Raw genomic sequence first — 24,685 nt, 5'->3', positions numbered from 1 at the left:
CATCTTTAGAGCTACAGCAATAGTCTCATTTTGCAGACATCAGCAAGTTAATTTAAAAGCAATTCAAGATTTTGGCATATTTAATATTTGGAGACATTTTAAACTCTCAAAACCCATCAAAGGCTTTAAGAGTTGATGAAAATATAACTTGATCTCTTGTAGAAGACAGGCATCTTCCTGTAATCTTTATTAGCTTTTGCGGTTCTGCAATGATGTTTTGTATTCAATATACAGGTGCCCAGTTCAATGTAACTTTGCTCTGGATAACACCTTTTTTTTTGGGGGGGGGGGGGGGGAGCGAAGAGGGAAAGAAGGAGAGGAACTGTATTAAAAAAAAACCCTATTTTTAAGGGGTTTTTTTTTTTTTTTTGGTAACTGCTAATGCTGAGCTTGAATATTAAAGCCGTTAAATGGAATAAGTTTTTTGGATATTTTTAGGTTCTTAAGGAAAGCAGCATGCTGACACTCTGTTATGTTAAATTTAAGAAAACACAGACACCAAAGAGAGAAGAGAATCAATACTAACCAAACCTGAAATTAACAAGTCACACTAAAGCACTGCAGCACTGCTATTAATTGTAATTAAACAAAAAAATTATAACAAGATGTTTGTTATGTATGGTTTTGCCTTGTTTAATAGCTTTAAAAGAGAAACCTTACCAATATACATGTCCCAGTAATGAGAGGGTAAAGCATGCAGAGTCACCAAACTCTGTAACAACATCATCATGGCTTTTCTGTTTATTTAACACTCCACCAGATAAGATTTGCTCCCCTTCTGCCAACCTTAAAAAACAAAAAACACAAAGAGGCTTAGAGAAGTTACAAGACTCACAACACTAGTGGTCATCCAATGTTTCTATCCTGCTGTAAACAAAAACAAAATGTTATCATTACTAATGGGTTCAAAATTGGACAGTCTCCTCCTGGAGGAGTCTCAAAATGTACAGCCATGGTGTCCAACATGCTAGCCACAGGTGGCTGTTTGAGTGTGGCTAGTTTCCTACAGCAATAGTCACTATAGTGGCTAATGCTCCAGAACTGCTTGGACACCACAGATGTAGAGTACTGCAGCTTCTGCTTGACAGACACACTACCAGCCTGGACACAGAACACTTACCCTGTGAAAGTCAGGCACCTTTAAAGGGTTTTCAAGGAAAACAACTGGATTTGGCTTGGTCTCCTACCTACGCTGTACCTTGATGGTCCCTGGCAGTTCCATTCTTGTGATTTAACATGGGGCTATCCAGTGGGCTTGGAATTTTGATGCATTGCTTACTTACAAGGACAGAACTGACTGGGAGATCAAAGGCCTGGCACAGTGTATTGTACATACAACGTACCATGGATTGGTTTGTGCAGTTTAAAAGCAGGGATTTTAACATCACTGTAACTCTATTTTTGTATTGGGGGAGAGACTTTTTTTGCAGGTCAAGGAGAGGGGAATGGTCAGACTTGACAATATCCCTTTGAGCTTGTCTGTACACGGAAGATTGCAGTCCTTTACCTAAGCCAGTACAGTTCAAGTAGTACAAGCTCCCTAGCGTGAAGGGAGTTATGTTAGGATAATTACTCTACTTCCGCTATAGGAATAAACTATACCGGAATCAAACTTTATACAGATATGACTGTCAGGAGAGAAACAGAACAAGTCACCTTACACTGGTCCCTTGCAAAAAAGATTAAACTTATTTTTATTTCAACAGAACATTTGGAAATCAGATGTTCCACTTTACTACAGCAGGTACATCAAGAAATTAAAGTGGCATTACACCCAAGTCAAAGTCCTATTTAAATGCAATTATTATTTATTTCCCCCCATATTTACTTGCCCATTGCTGATGGGCAAAAGTTTTCCCCTGGATCTCCACCACAAAACATTTCATGCAGCTTGGCTACACAATGTGGATGGGAAGAGACAAGCTTCATCCCTTGAAAAAAATATACAGCATGGGTACAACCTAGAAAACAAAATGTATCAAGTTCAGCCTGCTGACTGGGAACACAGCAATATGCTTTATAGTCAGTTATTTATCTGAAGTAGAGAATTCTCTATGAACCCATAAACCCCCCAAACAACTAGGATACATTCTAAACCAAGACTGCCTTGTTCCCTAGGAACCATTGTGGCAACTGTGTTCAGCTGAAATACTCTTGCTAACTGTACAGTCACTAGGAAGTTAAGCTCAGGGAGGGCATAGAAGGTATAACGTTCTTAGGGAGGGCCCTCAATTCTGAAAGTCACTACAGAATATAGTACAAGCTGTATCTATTTAGTCTGGTTTTCTGTTGTGAAGGGATGAACATCTAATTTTTATACAAGTAGCAGTCCTGTGAAATCTTAGAGATTAACTAATATATTATATCACAAATCCATGGGTAAAATCCAAAAGTGGGATCTAGTCTCTAAGATGCCACAGGACTTCTCATTTTTAAAATTAAAATCTAACCTGGATACCCCTCTAAATCTAATTTTTAAACAGCCTTATTGCTTGGTAAATATTTTAAGACAGAGTCACATTATATGATATAATAATAATAATAAAGTAAAAAACATGAAGTTAAGCATACGTCCAATTTCTTACAGAAGAATACTATTTAGAGAATATGTCCCTCTAAAACAGGGGTTGGCAAAAGGGCCTCCGCAGGCTGGATCCGGCCTGCCAGCGCACAGTATTTCAAAGCGCTGTGCGCTGCTTGCAGGGGGCAGAGTGGAGAAGGCTTTGCGCACTCTCCCACCCCCAGGCCTTAATTGGCCTGGGGTCAGGGGAGCACGCGAAGCCTCCTCCTACCCTGCCAGGAGCACGTGGCACTTTGAAGCACCACCTGCAGGGCGGCAGGAGAGTGGAGGAGGCTTCGTGCACTCCCCCACCCCCAGGCCAATCAGGGCCTGGGGGAGCTGCGTGAAGCTTCCTTCACCCTGCCCCACTTCAAAGTGCCACGTGCTCCTCACAGGGTGGGAGGAGGCTTCCCGCGCTCCCCCGCCCCCAGGCTCTGATTGGCCAGAGGGTGGGGGAGCATGCCAAGCCTCTTCCAGGGCATGGTGCCTAGTCGGAAGGGCGGGGTGCAAAGGGGCTCCCCAACCCCCAGACCAATCATGGTCTGGGGATGGGGAGCCCCGCCCCTTCCTGTTTAGGCCCCGCCCCTTCCGGGGTAGCCCAGGGCTACTTCAAAAAATTTTGAAGTGGCCCTCAGGCAAAAATTATTGCCCACCCCACTCTAAAAATCTGTGTTAATATTCTACCCTTGTAATATGCTCTAGTTTTTGTCAGCCTCCTTCAAGCTGTTTTTCAAAAAACAAATCTGCCTGTGGCTGACCCCAGATTGCTATGCTACCCTCTTTATCAGGATATGTCAGCTTTATTTATTTATATTATTGTAGGGATTCTCTCTACCCTTCATAGTTGACTTTGTAGTTTTATGAGGAATCTTATTCAAATATGGGAAGAAACTTTCATTATAAAGAGCCCACTGCCCACAGAGCAGGCAGAAGATAATAAGGGGACTAGATGATGGCTAAAAATCATCAAGTAGATTCTTGCTTACTCTGTTGCAACTACAGCAAGGTGTCAGTTGAGGTGCTGATTTTGAGAAGTGGCTAGGAAAGATCTTGATTACAACAATAAAACTCATTCCACAGGAAGAACGAACAGATAAAGATCACCATAGATCTAGACCAGATCTGAATCAACAACCTAGAAGCATACTTAGAACACCCCTTATTTTGAGGGAGGTCCCTCACTTCAGTCACAAAGTTCCATGTGTTCCACAAATCCGGGGTCCCCTAATTTTTATTATTGAAAATGAATCAGAAATGCAAAGCCAGGAGTCTGAGGTTATACAGTTAAGTTAATCTAAAAGGAAGGAATCCCACAGTATCGTAAATTCCCTGCACGGACATTATTTCCTCTCCGACACCTCATATGTACCTCAGTAGTTTGAGAGGGCTGCCTAGATGTGAATGGAAAATGGGACTAAAACCTTCCTCCCCAAAAAAGTCTGTTGCTTTACCAGTCTCAATTCTCATCTTATTATAAGAACCAGGCTATATTAATCTGCACATAGAGACAACTCAAGGCCCATACACAATTTATCTCTCACTTAATGTTTAATTCTGAATGCTTATATGGTGCATAAGGCTTGGGTAAGCACAAGGTTCCATGCTAATTCATAATTCTGCCAGCTTCTTCCATCAGTACCAGCTTCATGGATGGTGACTAATTTACTGTTTTAAGGGTTTTTTTTTTTTAAAGTTTAGATTCATGGTAGCAGCAGTTTATGAAGTAAACTACAACAAATTGAGGTGAATGCACTCAAGAGCACAGTTCCCAAACTGGCTTCATAAGTGACTTTTTAAATACAATTTCACAACTCCTTTGTAAAGCACTCAATACCTTTTGGCAGTTTCTGCAATATGGGCAATGCAATGGGTTTCTGCAATTAGGTCCAAATCTGAAAGCAAAATGAATTCCACTTGTGATAATCCTGAAAGCTAAAAGTCCAGTAAATTACCAGTTTATGCATTACAGTTTCCTAAAAAAATGGCCAGAATACTACAATACAATAGAAGCAGACTACTTACTTGCTGAGGTCGACACAACACTTTGCCAGCAGATATTTACATTGTGGGGTGGTACAGCTATGTCCCTTTAGGAGCCTGTATGCTTTATATGCCTTTCCTGAGCGGTAGTAACATGTTGCCAGCAAAAACAGTGCTTCATCTGAATGTACTAAACAAACAAAACAAGATCATTGTTACCCTTTGATCATTGAATATTTTGGAACAAGTGGTTGAGCTCCATAGGACTGCTGGCAACAGGATGTACAAATAATGTGACTCCTGCTGTGAGGGGAAAAAACAGGACAGATTAAAGGAATCAAGTGCATTTCCTTTACTAGCTACAGCACAAGAAATTTCATCATCCCATGATCTTTTAGTAATCCTGGCTGCCCCCAACTACTGTAGTGAATGAACATCCATTTTGGCCTCCATATCTACAAAAATGATTTACTATTTTTCTTAAATGTACTTGCAGAAATAAAGTGAAAAAATAATTTCTAACACAACATAATTATTATGACTGCTTCTTGAACATGATAAGTCAAGGACCTAGAAGAGTATCTGCTAATAGTACTTTATCATCCCTATCTAGATATGTCTAGAAACAAGGAGCACAATTTTTTTCTATTAAGAAAAAAAAAATCAGGTAACTGAGTGGATTTCAATGAGACTTGGGTGTTTTTAAAAATTTGACTTTGTAGTGCTATTTGGGTCTAACAGTTCTTTGAGTAAGGATTACACACCCAGTAAGTCATACTGAGCTCACAACGACGACGTTTAAGTTTATTTATTTCAGTGGATGTGTGGAAGGGGCCTTAATTATATTTTCATTTTTGTCACAAAGTAGCTACACTTTGCCAAACTTATAGCTACAGAGGATCTAAAGGTATATGTATTCGGTTACGACTGAGTTTTTAGAAGGATCATTTAGTACAAAGAGGTCTTCAAGGATGTAAAAATTTCACTTGCTATCATCAAACTTTTTGGGTCCTAAAAAAGTCTTTAGCGAGAAGGCATCTTTTCCTCCTCCCAAGTTGGTTGATGCTGTTGCATCATTGTAAGCCACTTTATTTTTGTCAGTCTATCCATAGTTAATCTGGAAACCATGCACTTGACAAAGATCCAAAAGTTACCATGAAATATTAAAAGCAACAACAGACAGTCATTTATTTGATGTGCAGATATTTTGCATATGAGACTTTATTGTTTACATTTTCTGAATATTAAAAATAGACTGAAATGGATTTATTCACCTCCTCTTTCCATTATTTTGTTTAAGCGTGAGGAAAAAGAAGGGTTTATAGGAGGTTATGAAGGAAAAAGGCACAGGAAAGGGAATAGAGAAGGTAATTTGAGTGATGCTTAGAAGAACAGACCAAGTTAAATAAGGAGATTCGTTGTGCAGCTATGTGCTTTCTGCACCGGATTTGAGAGTCATACCAAATCTGACTTCATTATGCTGAAGGAACAGGAATCCAAATGAACGTGTCTACTGAATTTTATGGTCTGCTGTGAACAACATTCAGTTTCCACTTCTAAATAACTTTTGTCTGCACACCTATCACGTCTGCACAGCATAGGAGGAGCAGAAAACATTTTTCAGAACATGAGGCAAGGTAGCAAAAATTAAAATGTGCATTTTAAATGAACAAGTAGTTTATAAAACTAGAACAGAAAAGTGTTGTATGCACCTTGCCCTACCTACATTAGGTGCTAATCTTTTTTGCATTCAAGTTTTAGGAAGTAGAATTTTAGGCACAGGTCCTTCAGGTTACAAAGCAGAACATCACTCCCATTCCTGCTTTCAAGCTAATTCACTACAGTCACCATTTTAAATTCTCAGTAAGTTTCAATTCACAATTGCACAGGTTTAAACAGGTTATTAATCAGGTTATTGCCTATAACAAAACTTCTCATACTCCATTTGCAAGCCTCAGTATTTATACCTACGTATATTTGCTTTTTAAATTTAAATTGATTCTATTCAGAAGAGAGGCTAAATAATTATAACTTAAGTCAGGTACACTTATGAAGTAATACCACAAATCCTCTTGATGCTCAGGTAATCCTATCCTCCCTCTTCCACCACAGAGTATTACAATTTATGTGGGTAAACTGAGGCTCAGAAAAATTAAGGCAACGTATTTCCATTAATTGTGTATGCAAGGAGAATGGCTTACGGCCCAATTTTTCCAGAGTACTTTGCACTTCATATGTTCAAAATGTAAATGACTTGCCCAGCGTCTCACAGGAACTCTGTTGCAGAAGCATGGATAGAATCCAGTTCTCTAGGACAGTGTTCAACCACCTTAACCATGATGCCATCCTTTCTCTTCCTGACATCCACTACCATGCTCCATAGACCTTCCACTGCTTCATTTGCTGCAGAATTTGGTCCAAGAAACACCCTCCTTCACAACACAACCCAGATTCATTCCAGAATAGATGCATTTTATGCACTGAATGAGGCAAGAGTAATGCAGAACAAATAATGTGTGTTCATAAAATTAAAACTGCATCGTAGCATGTACACACAAGGGGGTTGGATTAAGTTATACAGGTAACCTTAACTCTGGGATTTCCTACTTTTGAGTTCTTGATTTTGCAACCTTAATGTTTTTTAACATCATGTGTGTGTGTAATATATGTAGCCATATACTGAACAAACTCTATGAGGAGATAAATAATGGGGTGGATAGAGGAGAAAGAGAAGATACAGTCTGTAGGTAAAGTTTTTAAAAATACCTAGAATCAAAGAATCCTAGGGCTGGAAGAGACCTCAGGAGGTCATTGAGTCCAGCCCCCTACCCAAAGCAGGACCAATCCCAACTAAATCATCCCAGCCAGGGCTTTGTCAAGCTGGAACTGAAAAACCTCTAGGGATGGAGATTCCACCCCCTCCCTAGGGAACCCATCCCAGGGCTTCACCCCCCCTCCTAGGGAAATGTTTTTTCTTAATATCCAACCTGGACCTCCCCCACTGCAAGTTGAGACCATTGCTGCTTGTTTTGCCATCTGTCACTACTGAGAACAGCCTCTCTCTATCTTCTTTGGAACCTCCCTTTAGGAAGTTGAAGGCTGCTCTCAAACCTCCCCCAGCCTTCTCTTCTGCAGACTAAATAAACCCAAATCCCTCAGCCTCTCCTCATAGGTCATGTGCTCCAGCCCCCTCATCATTTTGGTTGCCCTCTGCTGGACCCTCTCCAATGCGTCCACATCCTTTCCATAGTAGGGGACCCAGAACTAGATGCAATACTCCAGATGTGGCCTCATGAGTGCTGAATAAAGGGGAATAATCACTTCTCTAGATCTGTTGGCAATGCTCCTCCTAATGCACCCTAATACACCATTAACCCTCTTGGCTACAAGGGCACACTGTTGACTCATATCCAACTTCTCATCCACTGGAATCCCCAGGTCCTTTTCTGCTGAACTGCTACTTAGCCAGTCCATCTCCAGCCTGTAACAATGCTTGGGATTCTTCTGTGCTAACAGGACTTGGGCTCCTAATTCATTTGACTTTTCAACAATATGCAGAAACTGTGCATTTAAAGTAATCATATATGCACAGTTTTCAGAAAAGGAAAGGAACTCTTAAGTAGAAGCCAAAAAGAAATAAGACCCAAACAAGTCTCACTTTTTACAGAACTCTAACTTTTAGTACAAGCTGGCTTGCTATCTTGTCAAACTGCTTATCATTGAAATCCACACAACTTTTAAAAAGTTGTGCATAAATTAAGGATATAAAATCCCACTTAATTAATTAACCTCCACCCCTGCTTCTTCTCTTCTCTCCCCCTTTAGGGCTGGTGCAGCTCTCAGCAGGCTGCACACAGGGGGGCTGCTCCCAGGTAACAGTTAACCATTCATATCCCTAATAATAATTTTTAATTTATTTTGATTTATAAGTAAATAAAATAACTAGCTATACACTATGCTGAGCCAACTTCAGTTATTTAACAGTTTGTTATGTAACAAGATACAGTCCAGCACATGTGTTTGTAGCTGTTATGCTGGAGACAGACTCAAAAGCAATTTCTGGACAACAGCTCCTTGATCCAGAGAATTTTAAGTGTATGGAAAAAGGTAATATGTTTGAGCTCAGAGAAAAGGCATAAACCAGAACACTAATTTTTTTTATGACCAATTAATGTAGGAATATTGGTTATAAAAGCCTCTATGTCCAGCAAGAAGAGAGGAGCTACAATTGGAAACTGGATCTGGGCTAGACAAAAATAGCACAGTGATCCCAGAATAAAAATAAAGTCATGTAAATATAAGGAATTTCAAGCCACAAGCAAGCATGACAAATAAGGGTCCTGAAGGTATCTTCATTTTTTTATTTAAATATTTTAAGGTTTTAAATTGGTGTCAATATAGAAATATTTTCAAATAGGCCATTCTGAAGCAACATCTACCCAAAATCTACTCACTTAAATCAAAAATAGTTTCATCTACCACATCTACCCTGCCAAATAAAGATGTTTTAAAAGTTTCTCCCCTGTCGCTCTATGAAAGACCCACACAAAGTAAACTAATATAGTACAGGGCCAACAGTGAAACAGTAGTCCAGGGTATATAGGCAAATTGGAATAAAAAAATGTTTTTCCTCTACTCTTATAGTAAGTTTAGGCAATACCTGGGACTGTTACAAGTAACATTTGATTTTTAACTTGACAGTGTCTCTTCAATCGCAGGGGAGTTTTAGAGTAGAATGAAATAAATGTTTAATATCCAGGTGAAAAAGAGAAGTGAAGCCCCAAACAGTCTAAGCAAACATAAACCATTAATTCAATATTAGTGAGACACATACCTTCTGCATATAGTCTTTCTGCCAGAAACACTGCATCTCGATAAGCATAATGATTAAGTGCTTGCCATATAGCAGCCTGTGGAAGAGAAAAATATATACACCATGATTCATTTTCTGATGCGTGTAAATGGATACACGTGATTCTAAATTCACAGAGAAAAACTTTTTAAAAAATCCATTAAAAATTTAATAATGAAAGAAATACTAAGGACTAGCTTCCATTGCCAAAGGGCCAGGAAAATTAAATTATCTAGTAAGTGTTCTTCAAAGGCCACCCAATAATAAAAGCCTTAAGAAAAATTTTAAAATAACTGCCTGAGAGAAATGCTTATAAAGGGTGGGTCGCTAAGTGCAGTCTCATTATACACTTGAACCTCTTTAATCTGGCAATTTTAAGAAATAGGGTATGCCAGATTATGGAATTTTCCAGACCATGGTTGTTTGCCATAATTAAGGGTGTGGGGGTGGGAGTACAGGTCTTGGAGGCTGTCTACACAGCAGTGTTATTAGCGTGTCTACACTACACACCTTTATTTCAAAATAATGTTGAGCTGGAGGACTTCCTACTCCGACTCAGGGTAACCCTCATTTCATGAGGAGTGAGGGAAGTCAAAGGAGGAGTGTTCTTCCTTGGATTTCCTGCTGTGCAGACAACGCCAAAAGCCGAACTAAGGTATTTTGTTTTCAGCTATCCAACTGAAGTAGCTGAAGTTGCGTAGCTTAATTCAACTTTAGCCTTGCTATGTAGATGTACCCGGAGGGAAAGAGGGTGCAGGAGCACGCTGGAGGTTAAAGGTGCAGGATCTAGGAGGGAAGGAATGGGTGTGAGTGAGAGGGATGGGAGTGTGGGATCTGGAAGTGAGGATGGGGGTACTTACTTGGAACTCTGCTCCTGGGGGCACATTTATTTCTGTACTCCCCTCCACTATGGAAGCAGTGGGGGAAATGTCTTCATACCAGTACTTTGCTGTGCTGCTGTTGTCCCAACTGCAGGGGAAGGGGGAGAAGGAGCAGCAGTGCGCAGAGCCACTTCCTCCGTCCCCTTGCTAGGGTGTGAACCATGGATGTTCCCAGACATGCAGATTATGGAGGTTCAAGTGTATTTTAAAACTATGTGAAGAACCCTCATGTTCTAACCTGGCACAGCTACTTCTCTACTATTAGGCATACAATTGTCATGTCCTTTTGTCATCCCTTTCCTCCCATGTCAAGTGTCTGTTGCTGTAAAATACAACTGTCTATGAACCAGATCCAGCTCTCAGTAAAGTCAAGAGAAGTCTTTTCCATGCATCAGTGGAAGTGGGACAGTGATCTATGTATAATTCAGTATTGCTGTAAGACGTTACTACCAAATTTATATATTGAAAGCAAAGGAAAAGAACATACTTGGGAGCCAATAGTGATACTGAGCAATCTAAATTTGTTCTTGTTTATATTGCTTATATTAAATTAATAAATACTGAGCAAATAAAGTTAATCTGTACCTAGAACATAAGAACAGCCATATTGGATCAGACCAATGGTCCATCCAGCCCAGTATCCTGACTGCCAACAGCAGCCAATACCAGATTCCCCAGAGGGAAGGGACACAACAGGTAATCCTCACGTGATCCCCCAGACCCCCATCACCTAGCTCCGGAGAAACAGAGGCTAGGGACACCATTCCTACCCATCCTGGCCAATAGCCATTGACGGACCTAAGCACCATGAATCTCTCTAGCTCCCCATTGAACCCTGTCAAAGTCCTAGCCCTCACTACATCCTCTGGCAAGGAGTTCCACAGATTAACTGTCCGCTGAGTGAAGAAAAACTTCCTTCTGTTTGTTTTAAACCTACTGCCTATTAATTTCATTTGGTGATCCCTAGTTCTTATATTGTGGGAATATGTAACTAACTTTGCCTTATTCACTTTTTCCACACTAGTCATGATTTTATAGACCTCTATCATATCCCCTCCTAGTCTCCTCTTTTCTAAGCTGAAAAGTCCAAGTCTTTTAAATCTTTCTTGATATGGGACCTGTTCCAAACCCCTACTCATTTTTGTTGCCCTTTTCTGAACCTTTTCCAACGCCAAAATATCTTTGAGATGAAGCTACCGCATCTGCATGCAGTATTCAAGATGTGGGTGTACCATGGTTTTATATAGAGGCATTAAGATATTTTCTGTTTTATTCTCTATCCCTTTTAAAATTATTCTTAACATTCTATTTGCTTTTTTGACTGCCGCTGCACACTGAGGGGATGTTTTCAGAGAACTGTCCACAATGACTCAAAGCTCTCTCAAGTAGTTGTAGCTAAACTAGTTTCCATTATATTGTACATATAGTTCATTTTATTTTTTCCAATGTGCATTACTTTACATTTATCAATATTAAATTTCATTTGCCATTTTGTTGCCCAATTACTTAGTTTGGTGAGATCTTTCTGAAGCTCTACACTAGTGGTCCCCAACGTGGTGCCCGTGGGCGCCATGGCGCCCGCTGGGGCATTTGTGTGCGCCCGCCGACAACCTGGGCCAGCCCGGCACGCGGTGCACTGGAGGCGCCGGCCCCAGGCGCGCGACACGCACCGGCGCCTGGTGCGCGGCGCTCGGGTGACCCCAGCCCCGGGGCACATGCAGGCGCGTGGCTTGGGCGGCGGCGCCGGCCCCGGGCCCACGGCACAAGGCACTCGGGCGGCCCCGGCCCTGGGGCACATGTCGGCGCCGGGTGCAAGGGCATCCCCGCCCCTGGCGTGTCCCAGGACGTGCGGCCCCGCCCCCCAGCACGTGAGTGGCCCCGCCCGCGGGCGCCCGAGAGGCTCTAAAGGTTGGGGACCACTGCTCTACACAATCTGCTTTGGTCTTAAATATCTTGAGCAGTTTGGTATCATCTGCAAATTTTGCCACCTCACTGTTTACCCCTTTCTCTAAATCATTTATAAATAAGTTGAATAGGATTGGTCCCAGGACAGACCTTTGCGGGGGGGGGGGGGGGGGGGGGGAAATCTCACTAGTTACCTTTCTCCATTTGGAAAACTTACCCACCCTTTGTTTCCTGTCTTTTAACCAGTTATCAATCCATGAAAGGACCTTCGCTCTTATCCCATGATAACTTACTTTGCTTAAGAGCCTTTGGTAGGGAACCTTGTCAAAGGCTTTCTGGAAATCTATCCACTGGATCCCCCTTGTCCACATGTTTGCTGATCCCCTCAAAGAACTCTAGCAGATTAGTGAGGCATGATTTCCCTTTACAAGAAACCATGTAGACTTTCCCCCAACAGATTATTTTCATCTGTGTGTCTGACAATTTTATCTTTTACTATGGTTTCAACTAATTTTCCCAGTACTGACGTAAGACTTACCGGTCTGTAATTGCCAGGATCACCTCTAGAGCCCTTTTAAAATATTGGCGTCACATTAGCTATCTTCCAGTCATTACGTACGGAAGATGATTTAAAGGGTAGGTTACAAACCACAGTTAATAGTTCAGCAATTTCCCATCTGAGTTATTTCAGAACTCTTGGGTGAATGCCATCTGGTCTCAGTGACTTGTTACTGTTAAGTTTATCAATTTGTTCCACAACCTCCTCTAATGACACCTCAATTTGGGACGATTCCTCAGCTATGTCACCTAAAAAGAATGGCTCAGGTTTGGGAATCTCCCCAATGTCCTCAGCTGTGAGTACATGTTAATCAAGCTATAAACAAACTTGGGGAATTCTGTGGGTTTTTACTAACAGCTGATTAATTCACTACACTGAGACACATTAGAGATCATGCCAATGGCATTATCAACTGCTGTATGATTGCTGTCAACTGCACAGGATTGCAGAATGGCCTTTTCTGTGAAGTTACAGCTGCACACATTCCACAGTGAGCTAAGGTTAATATGATCCATTGTTAGCTGGCATGTGAAAAAACAAAACAAAACACCAATGTCTTACTTCCATTAATTGGAGCTCTGAGATTCTATACAGGAACACAAAAACTGCAGTAGGATGCCTACAGAATTGCTCTCTCACAAAGATTGCACATATATGTTCCAACTCAGACAGATACTCACACAGTTATCATCCCTAGATCTTATTAACATTAGTTCTTTAGGATTTTTTTAAACCGGTTAAACAATTAACCTGGATTTTATATCCCTAATATTAATAGCATTATTCAGATTGCTGTCACTACTTAGATCAAAGGTGGACAATAATTTTTGAGGGGGGCCACTCCAAGATTGTGGAAAGTGGTAAAGGACTGCACTCTTCCATGATATTAATAGAGGAGGCATGGGGTCTGGGATGCAGATTAGGCATAGGAGGGAACTTCGTGTAATGGATTTGGATGCAGGAGGTGGTGTGGGGTCTGGGAGGGAGTTTGGGTAAAGGAGGCAATTGTGACCTATGGCAGGGTATTGGGTACAGGAGGAGGAGCAGAGATTGGGGTTCTTACCTTGGGCAGGGGATTCGTATGCAGGGTCTGGGATACTCCTGAGTTTAGGAGTGGGACAGAGGATTTGGCTTAAGTGGGGTAGGTGACTGGAGTGGTGACAGAGGGAGGCTCTGGTCGGGATGGGTGATTACTGGACAGCAGCCCAGCAGGTTTCTCAAGTAGCCAGTTAGCCAGCCTGCCTGCCTGCCCCAACCCTGCATAGGCTGCAGAGGCCATGTGTGTTGGCAAATAGGAGTCTGAGGGGATGGGGGAGTGCGGCTTCCCACACTGCCTGTTCTTCAAACAGGCAGCTCCCATTGGCCAGAAGTCAGCCAATGGGATTGTGATGGGGGCAGGAGCAGTGCATGAAGCACCACTCCCCCGGCTCACAGCTCAGAAAGAAAAGTGGCTGCTCCAGCCGTTTCTCTAAGTGGTATGGGGAGAGGCATGGAGCAAGCAGGAAGTCTGCCTGAGGCTCCCTGTTGCGTCTGCGGACCGGATCCGGTGGCTTGGTAGGCCAGATCCAGTCCCTGGCTTGTATTTCACCCAGGCCTGACTTAGATGATGTATTTACTGTGCCAGAGACTGCAAGTTCCTCTAGTTGTCCTCTCAAAAGGTAGGCCAAGACCACATTACAGCACTTTGTTGGCATAGCTACATCAATCAGGGTGACATTGGTGACACTGGATAGGTAGGGCCAAGGCTAATGTGACAAATCATTTTCAGTCTCAGGAGCGTCACTGCTGGTTCTTGCTCACAAGCTCAGGATCATCATGTGTGGGATCAGGATGTAATTTTCTCTCTAAGCTCACACTAGTCAAACCTGGGTTTTTTTGGCCTTCCTCTGCAGAGTACTGGTGCAGGTCACTAGTCAGGATTATCTAGACTGTTCTTACATAATCATTTCCCTGCCATTGCAGGGGCCTCACACACTTATGCACCTTCTTTGCCTGTGGCACATAAATTGAGTCTCCTTTGGGCTGTCATTCTTTGATCTAATTTCAGTTGTTGGGTTTAGTGTATGAGTAATGGGAGACGTTGGTGACCTGTGTTGTATGGATGGTCAGACTAGATCAGGGGTAAGGCAATAATTTTTGACGGGGTGGGCCACTCCAAGTTTTTGGTAAGTGGTCAAGAGTCACACGTTTCTATGGAAGGAGTTATAACCTAGGGAGGGTGCACTGGGTTTGGGTGGTAACCTGGGCCAGGGGTGCAGCAAGGTGTGGAGTGTCAGATGCAGGCTCTGGCTGAAAGGTGCTTACTTAGGTGGCTCCCAGACAGCAGCCCTCGATTAGTTGATGGGGGGAGGGACGATCGCTATCACGGCTGCAGCTCTGCAGTACTACATTTAAAGTGCAGAGCCGCAACGGGGTTGGCTCCCAGGGGCAGTGCAAGGTGGGACTGCTGCGGCGATGCCTCCCTTCCTCAGCCCCTGCAGCACAGACACGGAGCTGGGTGGAATTGGCATTTAAGCAAGTTCCCCCCAGCGCCAGCTACTGCTTCCCCCCACCTTGCTGCCTCTGATACAAAAGCAGCCAGGGGAGGAGAGAAGTGAATAGTCACTCAACTAGTTGTTTACATTCCTAGGACTCCCCCATCAAAAATTATTGCCCACCCCTGTTCTACAGACTAGGACAAGAGAGGAAAAGAACCACCATGCTGTAACAGCTTTTACAAAACCAATTTAACCTGCCTTTAGCCTCAATAAGAGTGGGCAATTAATTTTGCCGATATTTCACCTTTCAGAAACAAAGCAAGGAAATTATAACGGTCAGTGAACACATGAAGGCAGTTGTTACCAAGACAAATGCAACAATTCAGCATGCCCGAACTGCAGCAGTGCCTATGACAAAACCATTCTGGTGCTTCCTCCTGCAATATACCTGACAACTGTAGTTGTAAGTGCATTCTGGGAGATACAAAGACAACCAATCCTCAGGGTCCAGAACTGTTGCTGCAAGCTCCTGCTTTTGGATATTTACCCAACAAAAGCTACTCCATTGGATTTAGAACTGGCTGAACTACTACACTGTGATTTCTCATCTGCAGTGAGAAGCTTTTTTAGGTGGCACCTGTTTATCCAGAGCAGAGGTAGAGATCTCACCACCACCACTTAAATGCTTCAGACAGCCGACCTGTACGGACACAGGGCATTATACAGTAGCTGCAGATTCAGAGTGTTCCAACCAATAGTTTACTTTAACACTTTCCCACTGAGTAGACAAAGCCCAAGAGCTGGTTCCCATTCTTTTCTTACCAACAAATGAAATCTCTGTTGTGCAACAGGTAATGTCAAAAGCACTGCACTTTTCAACAAGAAGGGTCTGTCCACATTACTAATTCCATGACCAGTATAGACAAGAATTTTTTCCCTTTTAAGAAAGATCATTACAGACTGATTTTCAGGCTGGGGTTAGTCTAAAATGAAATGACAATTCTGGTTTCATAGCATGGTTTTGGAGAGCAAGGAAAAAGCCTGACTGGTCCGGGAACCTTAGCTAACAATAATTGTTCATGGCTGTGTCTATTGTGTTATCAGACACCATATGAATACGGCCTTGGAAACCATCCATCATTAGTAGGGCCCTAACAAATTCATAGCCCTGCAAAATGCATCATGGACCATGAAATTTGGTCTCTCCCCTCTGAAAGTTGTTTCTCGAATTGGAGGTCCTGACTCAAAAGAGAATTGCAGGAGGGGTTGTAAGGTTATTTTAGGGAGGATGCAGTACCACCACCCTTACTTTTACACTGTCTTCAGAGCTGGGAGGCTGGAAAGTTGTGACTGCTGACCAAGGACCCAGCTCTGATGGCAACAGTGCAGAAGTAAGGGTAACAGTACCACAGCCCACCCCTACAGTAGCCCTCCCCAACTCCTGTTTGGGTCAACACCCCTACAATTACAGCACTGTGAAGTTTCAGATTTAAATATTCAAAATAATGAAATTTCTGATTTTTAAAAGCCCATAACTGTGAAATTGACCAGACTGAATTTTAAGGCCTTAATCATTAGACCTGATCATGGCAGTCAATACCAGCTATTCAAATATGACGAAAACACAAGGTATTGAAACATCCAAGGAAATAGTTAAGAGCTGTATTAGTGAAACTAAAGATTTTCAGAGATGAAAATTAAAATGCATCTGTTCTAGGTAGGAATATTTGAGTGTAAACGACTAACTGTTCAACCAATAAGTGAATGCTTATTGGTTAACAGTGTTGGTTACAGTCAGTGAAGCCTCCTCCCCCGGGAGCCGGATGAGCAAGGGCAGTGGGTTCTGCTCCCAGGGAGGAGGCTTCACTGCCGCAGAGCCCGCAGTGTGGGCAACAGGGTAACCACTGAGATTTTCAGCGGTTACACAATTACCCTATTACTAGGGATGTTGAAATGTGTGTATTCAGGTAAATGTGCTGAAACTTTCAGCAGTTGCATGTTTACATGCTGAGTGGAAGGCGGCTCCTGGGAAGCTGACTGGAACCCCTGCAGCGCAGGGGGACGGGAAACTGTGTGCAACCGTGAAGGTTAACCCATAAGCCCAGGTTCACGTGTTAACAGTTTATACCAGTTTTTTCCTCAACCAGTGGTATGAGAGTCCCTTTAGGGATACTTGAAAGATGTCTGGGGGGTACGTCAACACAACTGAAATTTACAGCTTTATAATTTTTGAACTTTTTACACCCAAAAATTTCATTGCCCGCCCGGCTACGATTAAATTGTTTAAACAAATGTGTTGCAATGGTAGGAAAAAAAATGCGTGTCTGAAAACTGTAGGTACTGGGAGTACTTTTTTTTTTGGAAAAGGGGTACTTATTAAAAAAGGTTGAGAAACACTGGTTTACACTACCACATCCCTACCTCTTACACTATTTTTAACATCCCTAGTTATAGGCTAACACATGAAATATATATCTTAATAATCAGCAGCTCTCAAACAGTGGGTCAGGAGCCCAAAAGTGGGTTGCAAACCCATTTTAATAGGGTCACCAGGACAAGCATTAGACTTGCTGGATCTGGGGGTGCTGAGGCTCAGGCTATGGCCCATCATCAAACCCAAGCCTGAGCCCTGCTGCCTTTCTCCTTCCTCATTCTGTCCCCCTCTCCAGCCCCACCTCCCGGGTTATTTTAATAACTTTGTTGTCAGAAGGGGGTTGCAATGCAGTGAAGCTTGAGAAACCTGGATTAATTCATCTTTCAAGTTTGGACTTCATTAGGAGATATCAAAGGATACATTGTCTAATTAGGACAAGATTCTGCCACTTTTTACTCACTGCAAGCAGAGGTGTCAAGATCTAGTCCTTAAAATGGAAGCTTTTCAAGGCAAGCATTTGTCATCTTAGACGCTTTTAAAATGCTATTTATATAAATGAAACCACTACAATGCTCCTCAGGATTGTAAAAGTAAGTTTTCCAAATGCTTTTGCAAGGTGGTGAAGGGATAGATGATGAGGTGAGTGAAAGATCTCTTGAATGACCATCAGTATGTGCTATACAAAGGTACATGGGAAAAAATGCGTTTTTACACATACGCACATCACTTATAATGTTGATGAGTCAGAAGTGATGCCTGCTCTTACAGAACATGTGCAAGGAGAATGCTCAGATAACAGGGGAACGAAAAAGTACCAGGAGTCCAGCCAAGCACTGAACACATAACCCAACAACTTCATTTAAATCCATACAGCAAGACAGCCTGAATGTCATAGGCTTATTACATTAGTGTCAGAATGCATCATAATCCTGTGGTTTTACTGCATTTGTTACAACTGCCAGAATCACTGCACCACTGCTGTTTACTTTTAAGTGACTGCAGATGACCAAGGTAGATTTCTATGAGGTCATCAAAGGAGAAGAGAGAAACTAGGCCTAAACAAAGGCTTCATTGAAAATGGCACATTTAGGATCTGCAATTCTCACCACTGCAACCCAGCTAATGAAAGCAATGGCGGAGGCTGTAACTTACACAGAACTCATGTTTTTGCCACCTTGTCATATAAGCTTGTCACTTAAGCTGTGCCTACAATACAACCACTATTACTGCTGCCCCACTGGGGTTGAGATAGAAGCATATCATGAGTCCTACAAAAGTAGACCTAATGATTGTGCATTGAAGTCACACTAACATTAGCTTCTTTGGAGAGCAAAATAAGAGAGAGCTGGTATTTCATGAAGAACACCGAAGCCAGCTAGGGTCTTGGTCTACACTTGGGCTCCCTGTACTGGGAGCTCGTTTACACTGGCGCTTTACAGCGCTGCAATTTGCTGTGCTGGGAGGGAGAGAGTGGTATTTTCACACCCCTGAGAGAGAAAGCAACAGCACAGTAATTTGCTAGTGTAGACAAGCCGTAGGTTTGTGTGATAATGAAAGCAGAGTGTTATCAACAGAACTTCCAAGCTAGAGAAGATAACATTACAAGTGTCCATTTTACACATCAAACAACATACCTCAAATAAAATACTCCATATCTTTGCCAAGGAAATTTCAGAATATCAAATATTTCCCACCTGGTTAGCCATAATCAGGACAGCAGAAAAGATGCTGATTGCATGTATTTGTAAAAATGTTAGTGAATGAAAGCAAACAATATCTATGTAAGCGGGCATTTACTTTCTTTCCATACTGAAGCCTACACTAGCCACTTTTTGCTAGAATTTCCAACTGCTGCTACCACCTGCCCAGCTCGAGATGCTAACTTGAGAGAGTATTACTGGAGAAAGGGCATCAGATGGCCAGAAGTGTTTTCAGCAATGCGTTGTCTAATGTGGTTCAGAGCAGACCTATAGAATTTGGCATAAAGATGATGAACTCATCTACAATAATAGTGCCACCACTGCTTCCACCTTGTTGTGTAGGCTAAATCAGTGGGGTAGATGATGTATCCCACAAAAAGCTACATCCTTCTATCTTTTTAGAGAGAAGAGGAAACAAGAGAAATTAGATACTTTTGTTGTGCTCACTATTGTCATTATGAAAAACTGTCCAGCATGCTAAGCATCTTGGCCGTGTAGAAGCTGGGAGAGTTTACAAGTTACCAAGAAAAAATTTATTTTGCATGCAAGACCTTTGAAGCCCTATGTCCCAATTTATTTCTAAAGACAGAAACCTGAAAAAGATTGGAAGTCTGGTGGAGGGGAAAGGAGAGGAGATAGCATGGGAAAATTGAAGTGGGAGGGAACATAGATAGGATAGCTAAGGCAAAGTTGATATAGGAAAGAGAGAACGGATAACTTCTGAGATGGTATCACTTCTGAAAAGAGACTAAAATAAAAAGGGAAAATATCCTGGAAAAAAAATTAGACTTTAAAAAAGGGGGAGAAAAAAAGAACCTAAAGTTATTTCCTCCTTTGGGTCTTTCAGGCGAGACTTGGTCTCTTTTAGACCAAGTCTACACCAGACCTGGAAGGCCAGGTTAAGGTACGCAACTCCAGCTATGTAAAATATGTCACTGGAGTCTGCTTACCTTAAGCTGAGCTCTGCTCTTGTTGGCCTCCCTCTGTGAAGACCGGTGCCAACGCTCTCATCGGCTTCCCTTCTCCACAACAGCCAGGAGTACAAGTGCCACATGGAGCCACCCTCGGCATTCGATTTACGGCGTCTTACCTACACCCACTAAATCTAACACCAGAAGATCAATATCCAGCAGCAAGTGAAGACCTGGCCTTAGACTGCATGCTCCTTGGGACAATGAATGCCCTTCACTTGTGTGTAATCCACAGTGACAAGCACATTGTGGGTATTTAAATACAAAAACAGCAGCCATGGAGGGTGAATGAAACCAGAAAGGAGAAATCGAGGGGTTCCATAAGGAGTTGGGCTGGAACAGTGGAGATGGGAAGAATCCCTCTTGGACGTGCACTAGCCACTATTATGCTGGCTAGTATCAACTCATTGTTTCCTCATGCCCCCCTCCCTGCCCCCTCGTCCCACCTGCTCTCGTGCCCCCCTCCCTGCCCCCTCGTCCCACCTGCCCTCGTGCCCCCTCCCTGCCCCCTCGTCCCACCTGCCCTCGTACCCCCCTCCCTACCGCCTCGTCCCACCTGTCCTCGTGCCCCCCTCCCTGCCCCCTCGTCCCACCTGTCCTCGTGCCCCCCTCCCTGCCCCCTCGTCCCACCTGTCCTCGTGCCCCCTCCCTGCCCCCTCGTCCCACCTGCCCTCGTGCCCCCTCCCTGCCCCCTCGTCCCACCTGCCCCCGTGCCCCCTCCCTGCCCCCTCGTCCCACCTGTCCTCGTGCCCCCCTCCCTGCCCCCTCTTCCCACCTGTCCTCGTGCCCCCTCCCTGCCCCCTCGTCCCACCTATCCTCGTGCCCCCTCGTCCCCCCTGCCCTCGTGCCCCCTCCCTGCCCCCTCGTCCCACCTGCCCTCGTGCCCCCCTCCCTGCCCCCTCGTCCCACCTGCCCTCGTGCCCCCTCCCTGCCCCCTCGTCCCACCTGTCCTCGTGCCCCCCTCCCTGCCCCCTCGTCCCACCTGTCCTCGTGCCCCCTCCCTGCCCCCTCGTCCCCCCTGCCCTCGTGCCCCCTCCCTGCCCCCTCGTCCCCCCTGCCCTCGTGCCCCCTCCCTGCCCCCTCGTCCCCCCTGCCCCCTCCCTGCCCCCTCGTCCCACCTGCCCTCGTGCCCCCTCCCTGCCCCCTCGTCCCACCTGCCCCCTCCCTGCCCCCTCGTCCCACCTGCCCTCGTGCCCCCTCCCTGCCCCCTCGTCCCACCTGCCCTCGTGCCCCCCTCCCTGCCCCCTCGTCCCACCTGCCCTCGTGCCCCCTCCCTGCCCCCTCGTCCCACCTGCCCTCGTGCCCCCCTCCCTGCCCCCTCGTCCCCCCTGCCCCCTCCCTGCCCCCTCGTCCCACCTGCCCTCGTGCCCCCTCCCTGCCCCCTCGTCCCCCCTGCCCTCGTGCCCCCCTCGTGCCCCCCTCCCTGCCCCCTCGTCCCACCTGCCCTCGTGCCCCCCTCCCTGCCCCCTCGTGCCCCCCTCCCTGTCTCCATCGGCTGTCTTACGAGCTAGGCACATGAGGCTCTGCCGCTGGGGCGGGGATCGTGTCCAGCCCCTCGCCCAAGCGAGAGGTCCCGATCGGCCCCCAGGGCTGTGGCAGGACGGAGCGCAGGGATACCAGGGCCGAGGTGGGGGGAGGGAGACCAGCCAGTGGCGGGCCCCTCTGGGAGATTCGAGGGGAGCCTGGCCGGGGGGGGGGGGGGTCTGGAGGAGGCGGGCCGGCAGGGGGAGGGGCTGCCGGGTCAGTGCGGTGCGGGCCGTGCGGGGCCTGGTCCCCGCTCCAGGGGCGGGGCCTCGGGGCCCCACGTCTGAGGCGGGCGCTGAGGGGCCCCTGCGGCCGGGCGGGCGGGGGGGGCCCCGCCAGGCCGGGCTGGCTCGGGAGAGGCCGGGCCCGCTAGGCCGGGGCCTCGGGGCGGCTGCGGCTCGGTACCTGCACGGGCTCCTGCAGCACCGTCATCCTGTCCCCTCAGCGCCCGCGGCGGGGCGAGTCCTGGCGGCGGCGCGGCGCGGCCCGGCCCCTGCTCATTTAAACTCGCAGCGACCGTTACCGGGGCAGGCACCCGGGAGGGAAGGAAGGAGGCCGGCCAGGCGCCGACTGCCTCCGAGCGGGGACGGGAACACCCGAGGGGAGCCGGAAATAGCCGAGCGGGGGCGGAAACAGCCGAGGGGAGCCGGAAATAGCCGAGCGGGGGCGGAAACAGCCGAGGGCGGAGCGCGCCACAGGCGCGGGGAGGGAGAGCGCCGAACGGAGACGGAAACACCCGAGCAGCGCCCGAGAGGCCCGAGCTGACGGAGAGAGCCGAGCGCTCCCCGCGCCAGGAGCTGGGCTGGGCGGCGCAGGCAGGCGGAGCGCGGGGGGCGTGGTCTGCCCAGCCCTGCCTGTCTGCGTCTCCCAGGCTCCGCCCCGTCAAATCCCGCATCGCCCCCTTCCCCATCCCCTCCTCTTCCCTCCTCCTCCCGCTCCCTCCCCTTCTTCTTCCCCTTCCCTTCATCTTCCTCCTGCAACTTCCCCTCCCCTTCCCTCCTCCTCTCTCTTCCCCCTTCCCCTTCCTCCTCTTCTTCTTCCCCTTCCCCTTCCCTTTATCTTCCTCTTCCCCTCCTCCTCTCTTCATCTTCCTCCTTCCCCTTCCTCCTACCTTCTTCTTCCCCTTCATCTTCCTCCTCCCCCTCCTCCTCTCTTCATCTTCCTCCTGCAACTTCCCCTCCCCTTCCCTCCTCCTCTCTCTTACCCCTTCCTCTTCCCCTTCCTCCTCTTCATCTTCCTCCTTCCCCTCCTCCTATCTTCTTCTTCCCCTTCCCCTTCCCCACTCTCCCCTTATCTTCCTCCTCTCCCTCCTCCTCTCTTCATCTTCCTCCTGCAACTTCCCCTCCCCTTCCCTCCTCCTCTCTCTTCCCCTTCCCCTTCCTCCTGTTCATCTTCCTCCTTCCTCCTTCCACCTTCTTCTTCCCCTTCCCCCTCTTCCCCTTCCCTTTATCTTCCTCCTCCCCCTTCCTCCTCTCTTCATCTTCCTCCTGCACCTTCCTCTCTCTCTTCCCCTAACCCTTCCCTCCTCCTCTCTCTTCCCCTTCCCCCTCCCCCCTCATCTTTCTCCTTCCCTTCCTCCCCTTCCCTCTTCATCTTCCTCCTCCTCTTCCCTCCTCCCTCCTTCCCTTCTCTCTTCCTTCCTCCTCTCTCTTCCTCTTCCCCCTTCCCCTTCCTCCTCTTCATCTTCCTCCTTCCCCTCCTCCTACCTTCTTCTTCCCCTGCCCCTCTCTCCCCCTTCCCTTTATCTTCCTCCTCCCCCTTCCTCCTCTCTTCCTCACCCTCTTCATCTTCCTCCTGCACCTTCCCCTCTCTCTTCCTCTCCCCTTCCGCCTTCCTCCCCTTCCGTCTTCATCTGCCTCCTCCTCTTCCCATCCCTCTCTCTTCCTCTGTCTTCCCCTTCCCTCCTCTTCAGCTTCCTTCTCCCCCTCATCTTCCTCCTTCCCTTCCTCCTTCTTCCCCTTCCCTCTTCATCTTCCTCCTCATCTTCCTCCTTCCCCTCCCCTCTCTCTTCCCTTTCCTTCTTCTCCCCTTTTCTTCCCCTTCCCATTTTTCTCCTCCCCCTTCATCTTCCTCCTCTTCCCCCTTCCTCCTCCCGCTCCCTTCCCTTCTGTCTTCCTCTTCCCTCCTCCTCACCTTCCTCCTCTCTTCCTCGCCCTCCCCTTCATCTTCCTCCTCCCCTTACCTTCTCTCTTCCTCGCCTTCCCTTTCACTCTTCTCTTCCCCTTCCCTCCTCCTCTCTTCCTCCTCTTCTTCTTCCCTTTCACTCTCCCAGTCCCCTCCTCCTCTTCTTCCTCTTTCCTCCTCCTTCTTCTCTATTTCATTCTTCTTCCCCTCCTTCTCTATTCCTTCTTTTTTCCCTACTCACCTTACCTTGCCCTTTTCTTTCTCTCCTTTCCCCTCTTTTCCTTTCCTCCCCTCCTCTTCCTCTCCAATCCCTGCTCTCCTTCTCCCTTGTCTCTCTCTTTCCCCTTGTATGCAGCCCCACTCCAGTCCACCCTTTTTCTAAGGACTATTGGCAGCCGAGTGACCCTTTTCCGTGCAGCAGCAGTGTCCTCTGGTGGCCACTGAAAGCTCCTCCATAACTGACTCCTAAAGTCTGAAAATGTCTCATGTCCCTGGCGCTGCCCTCCAACTGGCAGGCCCCAGGGCTGCAACCCTCACTCCCCCAGCAGCACAGGGACAGCCCAGCAGAGAGAGGAGTTTTTGCAATTAGTGCAAACTTGTCTTCGCAGGGAAATCGCAATGGGCGCCATTTCAGATTTTGGTGGGGGAGTGGCGACCTGTGCATGCCGTGATGGAGGGTAATGAGAGCATGGGGAGGAAAACTGAGGACAGCGGCTTTCAGCAGTGTTACTGAGCATGCTCGGTACAAACCAAGTACCAAATGGGGGAGGAACCAATT

The 24,685-nt window shown here is 46.2% G+C and overlaps 1 protein-coding gene across 6 annotated transcripts in view; it reads right to left on the bottom strand.

Annotated features, from left to right (window-relative positions):
• The window catches only part of CDC27 (cell division cycle 27), a 57,535-nt gene extending 35,161 nt beyond the window's left edge, over nt 1-22,374 (bottom strand). For 4 of the 6 annotated variants that reach the window (XM_075911550.1, XM_075911551.1, XM_075911554.1 and 1 more), the window contains exons 1-4: nt 22,189-22,373; nt 9,375-9,450; nt 4,583-4,730; nt 661-786 (exon numbers count right to left, since the gene is read on the bottom strand). In XM_075911550.1, coding sequence (XP_075767665.1) covers nt 661-786; nt 4,583-4,730; nt 9,375-9,450; nt 22,189-22,215 — 377 coding nt within the window. In that variant the 5' untranslated portion in view covers nt 22,216-22,373. Of the gene's footprint in view, nt 1-660; nt 787-4,582; nt 4,731-9,374; nt 9,451-22,188 lie in introns of all 6 variants that reach the window. The other 2 variants (XM_075911552.1, XM_075911553.1) reach the window with 2 other exon arrangements.
• Between the last annotated feature and the right edge of the window lie 2,311 nt (nt 22,375-24,685).

Source organism: Pelodiscus sinensis, chromosome 29 (assembly GCF_049634645.1).
Source record: "Pelodiscus sinensis isolate JC-2024 chromosome 29, ASM4963464v1, whole genome shotgun sequence".
Classification (NCBI taxonomy): domain Eukaryota; kingdom Metazoa; phylum Chordata; order Testudines; family Trionychidae; genus Pelodiscus; species Pelodiscus sinensis.
This window is presented reverse-complemented; position numbering and strand designations above follow the sequence as displayed.